The sequence below is a fragment of the Opisthorchis viverrini genome, assembly GCF_000715545.1.
Source record: "Opisthorchis viverrini unplaced genomic scaffold opera_v5_35, whole genome shotgun sequence".
Lineage (NCBI taxonomy): Eukaryota > Metazoa > Platyhelminthes > Trematoda > Opisthorchiida > Opisthorchiidae > Opisthorchis > Opisthorchis viverrini.
Genome location: NW_008751691.1, coordinates 288,122 through 298,399, shown reverse-complemented (window position 1 = coordinate 298,399; position 10,278 = coordinate 288,122). Strand labels below are relative to the sequence as shown.

At 46.2% G+C, this 10,278-nt stretch overlaps 2 protein-coding genes across 2 annotated transcripts in view; one reads left to right on the top strand and one right to left on the bottom strand.

Moving 5' to 3' along the window:
• Window positions 1-2,328, top strand: part of T265_02716 (hypothetical protein) — a gene marked incomplete at both ends in the record, with an annotated part of 30,290 nt that extends 27,962 nt beyond the window's left edge. The window contains one exon of the mRNA XM_009167031.1: window positions 1,643-2,328. Within this exon, the coding sequence (XP_009165295.1) occupies window positions 1,643-2,023 (381 nt within the window). The remainder of the gene's footprint in view (window positions 1-1,642) is intronic.
• Window positions 1-10,278, bottom strand: part of T265_02717 (hypothetical protein) — a gene marked incomplete at both ends in the record, with an annotated part of 79,353 nt that overhangs the window by 47,375 nt on the left and 21,700 nt on the right. Inside the window, 3 exons of the mRNA XM_009167032.1 lie at window positions 6,576-6,752; window positions 9,517-9,768; window positions 10,017-10,080. Of these exons, the coding sequence (XP_009165296.1) occupies window positions 6,576-6,752; window positions 9,517-9,768; window positions 10,017-10,080 (493 nt within the window). The remainder of the gene's footprint in view (window positions 1-6,575; window positions 6,753-9,516; window positions 9,769-10,016; window positions 10,081-10,278) is intronic.

Here is a 10,278-nt window from a genome sequence, read left to right as displayed (position 1 = left end):
TGTTAAGGGAACGCTTATGCTCACCGATCCTGGTGTGTCATTCCCTGGCTGTTTGACCTTCGTACGGTCGTTACATCTTATTATTACACACAGTTCCTAGTCCTACCAACCGGAAGGCGATCCTTCCATGACTGCCTTAAAACCCAATCAACCTACTTACTTACTCACTTGGCCTGACGAAGCTTTTGTGTCAAAAGCATAACGTCGCCCAGCAAAAAATTCACCGATTGTTTATCAAAACCCTCTGAAATAGATGTCAAGATCTTTATAGGACAGGAATACGTCGCCATCAGTCATGCTCGTCAGCTTTCAAAACCGCGTACTTGCCCTATAGTGGTTTTAGCCGTCACGATTTCGCTCGCTGTTGATTTGGTCTGGTAGTGTAGATAGCTGCACAATGAAGGCGGTATTGATACAATTAATGCGTGAATACAGTGGTGTTTGTAAGCTTTTCACTGAAGAGATCGGAGAGGGAGCTATCTCCATTCCGGATAATCAGTATCCTCCTACTCAGGTGACATGAGAATGAATTACAGAAATTCTCGAGGGGGTTGGTCACACATGAGGTCATGCCTTCAGGAGAATGCATTCTCCAGTGGAGCGGCTTCCAACCGGAGGGGTCACTCAAGTGAAAAACCGTTTACGTCACTACCAAGATGTTTTTAAGAATTCTTAATATACTGTTCGTAAATTACACATAAAGTAAGAGGGGTAATTGTGTCATATATTGTGCTGTGATGAGCTGGGGGAGTTTGGGAGTTATTGGATTACGCGGAACTCCATAAAGTACACAGTGAAAGGCTGATTGTAGACGTTGCACCTTAAGTCTGATGCAAAGCTCATCATCAAGTTTCCACGACCTATTTAGTAGTATCCCAAAACGGACGTTAGTCTGCCTCGTTAGTTATGGACGTGCGATAATGTTACTGTGTCAATCTAAGGGCAAAAACCTCGTTTCTTTTTTTTTTTTGGGGGGNGCGGGGGACTACCGTGCTATTTGAGGTTCATGTGACTGGAAATCATGCTTGAAAACATCACGAACAAGTTTGTGTATTCTGTTTTGTTATGCATCCAAGTGACAATATGCTCGAGTGTATTTCCTGGTTGTTGATCACGTGGATTTGACGGGTTCACCGAGCTTGGTAATTTATACGCAAGGACTTCGACACCAATCACAGAGATATCGTCAGTGCGCAGTCGGGTAATGTATACTTGTTGCTGTAGTGCGGGGAAACCAGAAATATGGATGTTGTTGGAAGAGGAGAATGGTTCATGAGGACATTTAGGGTTTCCCTTGCTGGAAGTTGAGGGTGTCCGGGCATCCATTTAAAGCCCAACCAAAAGGGAGCCCTATCACTAGTTCGCTATCATCAGTTTTTGTAGTGCGTTCTTCCAGGAGGTTGAAAACGGAAGTAAACGAAGCCAAGACCAGTCGAACGTCGACTACACGAAGCAGAGGAACAAAATCGAGGGTTGATGTTAGCACTAGAGTCAGCGTCAGTAAGACCAGATGGTTGGATGCACAGAGAAAACCGCCAGGAGGCCGAAATGGGTTCGTGTGAAGAACAAACGCCCGCAGAAAAACAGTTAATTCTTTTCTCGACAAGACTTACCCACTAACATATATTTCCCTATATTTCAGGCTCGAAAAAACAGTCGAGATGAGAGGGAAAAGTCACCAACCTATCATAGAGAAACACAACTAGTCGAGGAATTACGCAGACAATTGGCCGAGGCTCGCAACGAGCGTGAACAAGTGGAACACGCGGCGGAAATACGCTCGGCCGAACTACGGGCCCAACTGCAGCAGGCTGATGCAACCAATCGCAGTCTACAAGCCTACCTTACGTTCCTCAAACGATCCTACGCGAGTGTATTTCAACCAGATCTAGCCCAATTACTTGGAGGCAGTAAAAACGGGATCAACTGCAACCTGCTCAAGGCGCAAAACACTTTGGAAACGTCTGATATGAGCCCTGGACTTTCACCACAAGCAGTGACAAGAGAACAACAACACCGCTGATCAACACAAGAATTAGCATTCTACTCAGCTTTCCAATGTTTCACACTCCACGCGCTTTTTTGAGTGAAACCTGTCAACAACTTTCCCGCATTGTGTTCAACTGCAGAGAATCTTGTGAGGGCTCAAAGAAGTCTAATCTTTTTCTAGCTATTACAGTGTGTCCTAGAGGCTTTTGAATATACTCCTCTTACGATATGAGTCTTTCCAGAGCTTTCCTCCGACTAGTATTGCATACACGGTCCAATCCGGTGTTTTGAATGTGTCCATCTTAGAACGTCTGGTAACAGGTAGCGTTTTCCTTGCGTCTTCCGTTTTTTATAATGGGGACTTTGATTGTCGTGTTTACACAACACGTCAGAACCGATATCCAACACCAGCATTTCCATCCCTGATCGGCGATATACGATAAAATGTCTAGTTGAAGAAAGAAAAGTTATATAAGTCCAAGAATTAAGTTCCAGCTGAATCCAGCTGAGCTCCAGTGGGTAACAATGTCATCATGTTTCCGTATTCAAATTGGAATGAATTTCCCCACATTCAATGAACTGATGCTCTTAAGTCTGAGATTATGGAACAGACTGTGTTAAAACAATGGGGTCAGTTGCTCCAGCGTTAGAGTTAGCACTCAGTTCCAGTTTGGGAAGAAATACCGTCTGGCTGATTTTCAGCTGTAGGGTCCTTTCGGTGAATAGCTTCCATGTCGCTCGACGGAAGCACGAGGGCTGAGATACTACCAGGCGGCGCTCAGCTCCAGTTCGGGAAGAAACATTGTCTGGCTGGTTTTCAGCTGTAGGACACTTTCAGTGAATCGCTTCCATGCCGCTCGAAGGAAGCACGAGGGCTGAGATACTACCAGGCTGCCAAAGCCTAGACAGGAGCGGTCGAGATGCCAAGGTCCGAATCGTTCAGCTGTAGCACTCTTCCAGTGCCAAGTTGCCGTGCCACCTGAAAGAGGCACGAGGGCTGGGATACTGCCAGGTTCCCCAAGCCCAGACAGGGGAAGTCTAGAGCCAGAGGTGGGGTTCGAACCACGGACCTTCCGGTCAGTAAATTCGCGCTCTAACCACTTGAGCCAACTCGCTCCGATGCCAGGGTTGGAATTGAACCGTGGATCTTCCGGTCAGTGAGTTTGCCAGTTAACCACTAAACTATCTGTCCCAGGTTATGCAAAACGTTTGCACTATTTGCGGCAACATTATCGATCCAGCAAGAAAAAACGTTCTACTGCTGTGATGATTCTAGCGCAAAAGAGAATCGAAACTAATTCGTATCAGACATCGTGCTCACTGTGGCGAAAAACAAAAACAGAAGAGCACCAACAGTTGAACGTTCAGGAACTTCGCTACCGAAACTTTTGAAGCCAATTCGTTACAGATCCGGTGACGTGTGATCCATTAGAACACTCTAGCCAAGGCGGACTGAATCACACGACAACTGTACCCAATCAGGCGCCCTAATCGTACTGTACATATGACATCAAACAAGAGGTGGTTTTCAAGGACACAAATGACTAAGTGACCAGTAACAAAACACTCGCGTTTTGCCCCGGTTCTGTGACGAGAATTTGGGATAAGGAATCGAGGGCAGTATGAAGCGGTTCATATAGTCAGTTCAAATTTTGTGATGGGTGTACACCGACACGAGCATTTTCGGAGGCTACTATCCGCAACGAGAAAACACCACTTCGTTTTGATGCAAACGTCGATTGCAATCAGTTTTCTCTTGTTTTCGGACAACTGAACGTTTAAAAGCGTCTGAATATGCTATCGCGATTAGACTGGTTTACGCAACGTACTAATGGGGCTTTGCGTCAAGATTGTCAGGCTGAATATGTCGACCTTCGACAATGTGGTTTTATTTAGAAGACTCAACTGAATCGCACGTTTATGAAAGATGACGGCGAGCAACGTTCGCCAACTTGCGTTATTTTTGGCGTCTGAAAGGAAGTTTCCCCAAACCTTTTTTGGCAAGGAATACAAAACAACCATAAAGAGACTACTCACAAGGTCGGCAGCCCAGGGACGGTTTCGTCCTTTTTGGGGCACATCAGGTAGGCGGAGTCCCCGAGTCTCCGTCAACCTTATGTTCTACTTGAACCCAAATTGGACTGCTTTCAACAAATAAACTCATTCGCATATCAACTGGGTTTTCACGAGAGACTCTGCTAAATTTCTGATTTATGATATTCTCCAGTTGAATGTGCTGCACAGAGGTCGTCTCATGATTCGGTTGGTACGACATTCGAGATATCGCAGTATATTTACATAAAGGAGTCCGAAGAAGGGAGAAACTGGTCGTGAACTGTGGAAGAGTTTTCAGCAACCCGATAAGTAGTTTCATTTATGAAAATGATGACCTTCATTCTGGCGCTCGTTTGTGATCAGCCAAGACAGGAGTCGGTCGGGCGTTGGCTGCTGAGGCTTTGGGCCTGTTACCGTTGCCTCGGATAGGCTCAGTGAGTTCGAACACGTCTGAACCCTCGAGTGCTTGCGCCGACTGAACCGGACCTGACATTATCGGTACAATGGCTTACACCCAAGGAGCGCCGTAGAATCATTTCGAGGTAACGGGACCTTAAGTGTGCAGGTTAAGCGATATTTCGCTGAACTCTGTAAGTGAGATTTCACGACCACAGTGTTGTTATAAACTAATCACTGGGTACTGACGAAAACCAAACAGCAGCCAGGGGCCCAGTTTTCAGGGAAAGTCCGCGATTCTAGCTAGAGTGAGAAAGCTAGCCAGTGGGAAAACATTGACATCTTTACGATTAGAGTGGCGGGTGCGTGTTAAGCTGATTCCCACTGTGAATGAGTGATAAGGCAGAGAGAACAGCAGGGAAAACATTCTCGGTTCTATGTGACAGCCAGTCATTCGGTGCACTTTTGGAAGGTGGCTTTCGCGAATAAAGTAATTGACTCTTGAAATTCATAAGGAATATTCTCTACTCATCACTGATGGACAACTTGTGAGTTCCTATCACAAAACCTGTAGGCGGGCACTAGCGATTCGTCTAATTTGAACTGACCTCAAACAGTCGGCGTTTGTAAGCCAAACCACATGTACGTCAGCAGAAAATCGATAAATCACACCTGTCCAGCCCTAGGAATCAGTGGCCGATTGAAAGAGGAATTCGGCATCTTCTTTTCAGCTTGGGTGTTCGTTCCTGAAGCTGTAGCACCCTTTCGGTGCTTAACTGTCATGCCACCAGAAGGAAGCACGAGGTCTGGGATACTGCCAGATTCCCCAAGCGTAGACAGGGGAAGTCGAGAGACAGAGGTCGGGTTCGAACCACGGACCTCCCAGTGAGTAAATTCGCGCTCTAACTACTTCAGCCATCTCGCGGTGTGTGGGGCAAAGTATGTCTTCTGTCGGAGTAGTCCCTCACAAGAAGGAATCCCATAGGGGACGGACCTAGTGTAAAGGCGATACTACTGACGGGGAGGTATGCGAGTAGTACGTTTTGTTCTTGTAAATTCGCTCTGCGTCTCTTGAAAAAGGAGATCTGCTGTGGAATTTGTGGAGTCGCTTTGTAGCATTTGCTTGGATTTGATCATTGAATGATTGGAATCAATGAATATCCAGGAAAGTTCAAGAAGACGCGTTCAGGAGAAGGTGGATGTCCAGTTTTTGTAAATAAGATGCAAGTGAGAGTTTTGCTTCCCTGTCCAACGGTGTGTAACTCGTCAGTTGGCATTTTCTAATAAATAACTCCGCAGCGAAGGCCTTCTTCCTTTCACTGGTAGTTAACTTCGAGGAATACGAAGGTACACCGGAGTGCCCCGTAGCTCTTGCATAAGACCATTCAACGTAGTTGATAAGCAATAAAAGCTTTGGACTTCCCACAAGATCAACACGAAACGAAAGTAGTTGAGAAAACGTTCAGGCGGTCGGAGCAGCCTCCCGTCCGCGAACAAACGGTGAGTAAATTTCTAACTACTTCAGCCATCTCGCGGTGTGTGGGGCAAAGTATGTCTTCTGTCGGAGTAGTCCCTCACAAGAAGGAATCCCATAGGGGACGGACCTAGTGTAAAGGCGATACTACTGACGGGGAGGTATGCGAGTAGTACGTTTTGTTCTTGTAAATTCGCTCTGCGTCTCTTGAAAAAGGAGATCTGCTGTGGAATTTGTGGAGTCGCTTTGTAGCATTTGCTTGGATTTGATCATTGAATGATTGGAATCAATGAATATCCAGGAAAGTTCAAGAAGACGCGTTCAGGAGAAGGTGGATGTCCAGTTTTTGTAAATAAGATGCAAGTGAGAGTTTTGCTTCCCTGTCCAACGGTGTGTAACTCGTCAGTTGGCATTTTCTAATAAATAACTCCGCAGCGAAGGCCTTCTTCCTTTCACTGGTAGTTAACTTCGAGGAATACGAAGGTACACCGGAGTGCCCCGTAGCTCTTGCATAAGACCATTCAACGTAGTTGATAAGCAATAAAAGCTTTGGACTTCCCACAAGATCAACACGAAACGAAAGTAGTTGAGAAAACGTTCAGGCGGTCGGAGCAGCCTCCGGTCCGCGAACAAACGACAGCTAGGCGCAGGCCAGACTTACTTGGAGAATTCGTAAGATTGGCGGGACAAAATTTTCCCACCACGAGGTCAAAACACAGTCATCGTACACGTATACGGAACCATCGGGACCTTCGTTTGTGGCGTTAGCCAGGTGCGGCAGAAAAACGTCGAGAAACCTCAGTGTCGGTCCCCATAACGGTTTGTTTTCGGGTAGGTCCTAGACAAAGGCAGAAGTAAAGAATGGAAAGTAGACTGCGTGAGAGAACAAAGGCTGGCGAATCGTTTCGGTGAGTGGCAAGCGCATAGTTGTCTAGTGATACCGCCCACGCGGGTGAGTCAGACAATGGAGAAAACAGCGTTGAGGCAGTAGCAGAAAAAAGACATGAGTAGCTGATGGACGTTGTCACGGAAACAGGGCATCTGTTTAAACGTAACTACATCCTAAACTACAGATAGATAAAGAAACTGGTGGGCAAATGGAGATTTTTCAGGTTTCTTGTGTGCAAGATCATCTTCGTCATCAGTGGCGACCAGCGCGATACACAGTGAACGATTTGAAACACAATTTCAAACATAATCAACATCACAACACGAATTACTGAGGCGTCGAGTACTAAGGATGGACGAATATAGAATTCGTTGGATTGGCCACGCTTCCACCAATAAGCAGGGTGAGAGTAAGCGGATAAAACACTGGCTTCAGGGAAGAAAGAAGCGAGTCACTGGTCATATGGGATTAATCACTGTTTTTATCTAGATCTGGGCGACAATACGGTAAATGATTCGGAGGAAACATCCATGGGCACTACTAAAATCGTTCCCCAGTGCGCTGCGTTCTGTCTGAGACGAACTTAATATTCGTCACTTAGTCTTTCCTGAGCTTCATAAAACCGAGTAAATTGTTTCCTGTGGACCAAATTCATCAAAAAAAAAGAATTGGATGTAAAGAGTCCCAGATAAGTGGCACCAACTGTCCTGAAGTAATGATGTTCCGATCAGTTCCAATTTCAGTGCTGAGAATTTCAGAGGCATCGTAAGAAAACACCGGTGTTGACACGGTCACCTCGCTGCAACCTGAGCAAAATAAAGTCACATCTTTCCCTGTTAGTACCATCACCACACTGTAGACAATCGGATGAAGAGACGCCCGTGAGCAGGTTCAAATATACCTTCCATCAGATACAGGGAATGTACTTTAAATTACTTATCCGGATACTACTCGCACGTCAGCAGTAGTGTACGCCATTACACCAGTGTCTGCTGACTGGTGCTCAGTACAAGTTACAGAGTAACGCGGATAGCTCTGCAAAGCTCAATGGCATACAACGGGTTGCAGACGTTCGCTGGGCATTGGCAAACAAAGTAAATGAAATTCCCCAGGGATTTTTGAAGAATGGGGCGCGTAGTCGTGGGCGCAGCTGGATGAAACTCATTACCGATGGGTGACTTGTTAGTGCGACCGGGCATCATGACCACAGTCGAAGATGGCAACATAAACGTTTGTATCGATGTTTTGCAACCGTAATGAAAAATAAGGGAAGAATGAATGAGGGAGGGACCTTATGCTGGCCTATCGCAAGCATTTTGAGGTATCTAGAACTCCAAGCGCTCAATCAGACAATATGGGAAGAAACTAATAGCAAGAACGCTGCTGACATCGATTAGCCTGTAAAAGTGAGTGGAATACAAATGTCTATGTTGTTACAGAGTGAAGCTCGCCACGTCAACAGTGAGAAGAGTGTTACGGTCGATTAAGACAGCAATGCAAAGTTGTCTAGTAGAGTTGTCTCTTCAGAGATTTATCACCAAGACCTAATTGGACACTTCACTCACGTGAAGACCACTTTCTGGATACTGCATACACCTCTGCTCTTGTCCCTCACCAGTAGGCCAGTGTCATAGGTTATCGCGCTCTGATTGGGCAAAGAATCGATGGTCATGGTTAATTCGAACGCCACGATGTTCCGTTAATAATTCTCACCTCCAAATACACCATGTTGTTTCACCAACCAAGGATATATGTACCATCGGTCTTCGTAGCGTACACTAATTCAGAGTGTGGGCGCTTCGTGATTTCCACGCCCACCAATGTTTCACGGATACGAAGCCCCGGGTGCTCAACACTTGTGTTCATCTGATGGCGACGACCATCATCATCATCTCTATGGGCAGCACGACATCAATGTTCAACACCGATGCCTCGCTGCCGTACAACACAACGATATTTGGAAGCCCTATTGTGAATAAAAGAATAAAGATGGACGTGAAAGGGACTCACTACAATCATTCCGAGGTGCCTACACCNACACCCATTCAGGCAATCTGGATTGAAACAGACAACACGAATGCCACTGGCATCGATTAACAGCCATTTCTTACAACGTTCCCAACCAAGGGGATTACGCGACTCCCATCCTGGTAGGCAAGTAGCACGACGACCGTCCTGGGCAGAAATCTAGCGGTGAGTCTCTGTTTCCTTAGACAACTCTGCCAGATGAAGGTAGTACATTCGTTCATTGCAAAGAAGGCGTTGCACTCCAGATTCTAAACTGCAGTTCGTCAGATATGAATGATGCGAATGATCGGTGATTTTACGCCCATTCTGTTACCCGTACCATCCCCAGCGGTCGAAAAGCATGGATCGATATGACAGACCTAAACAAGTGGTGCGTAATCTTCGTTGAATGCTGGCAAAAAGATGTTGTATTATGATATTAACTCACGTACACAGCGTAGCTCAGTAGCTCGGCTCAAGTTGAGAGCTTCAAGGACACGACGGGAAAGGCTCGGAGCAAAGCTGTTTACCTAGAATTTAACTTTCCTGTCAACAACAAAGTTACTTTGAAGAGTTTCAGCTACGGCTGTCTTCCCACCCAGCCTGGGCCTCTCTAACATTGTGCAGTCCAAAGGCTTTGGGCGAAATTTGCATTTTAGGAGCCCTACCCAAAAAATGAGCCAAAATGCGATTAACCTTTGCGAACAAAGTATAGGAAAAAAGGGTTCAGCTGTAGCACTCTTCCGGTGCCTAGCTCCCATGCCACCCGAAGGAAGCACGAGGGCTGGGATACTGCCAGGTTGCCCAAGCCTAGACAGGGGAAGTCGAGAGGCGGAGGTGGGACTCGAACTATGGACCTTCCGGTCAGTAAATTCTCGCTCTTACAACTTGGGCCATCTCGCCCCAAACTATACCAGACTACACATTCTTCAACGATAGCATAGCTTACCTGATGGTACTGTATGGCTAGTCCACTGATGATTTTCAAGGTTATCTTCTTGAGACAACTAACGAAGAAGAATAGACTTTAAGACATCCGGCAGCCAATTCGAATCCGCGGCAAGAGAGATGCCGTTTAGTGCGCCCGTTGAACAACAGCAGGAGAAAGAATACATAAGTATGTTCTGGGTGAAGACTGGCTGTAACATCCTTTTGGGTGCCTAGCTGCCACACTACCCTACGATGGAAGCACGAGGGCTAAAGTACTGTCAGGTTTCCAAAGCCTAGACACAAGCAGTCGGGATGCTGAAGTTGGGTTCGAACCAAAAACCTAAAGGTCTGCATCAATCAACCAGTGAACTATTTCCAGCTCTGAGCTATGTTCCTGATGAATTTCTCTGTTACCTGAGGCAGTATGGCTGCCGTATTCATAGGGGGATGAACTAGAGGAGATCAACCCCGGAAATCACCTGTTCGCTGTAATACCGATAGGTTGACAAAAAACACACATGAGCTGGAGCGGGAAATA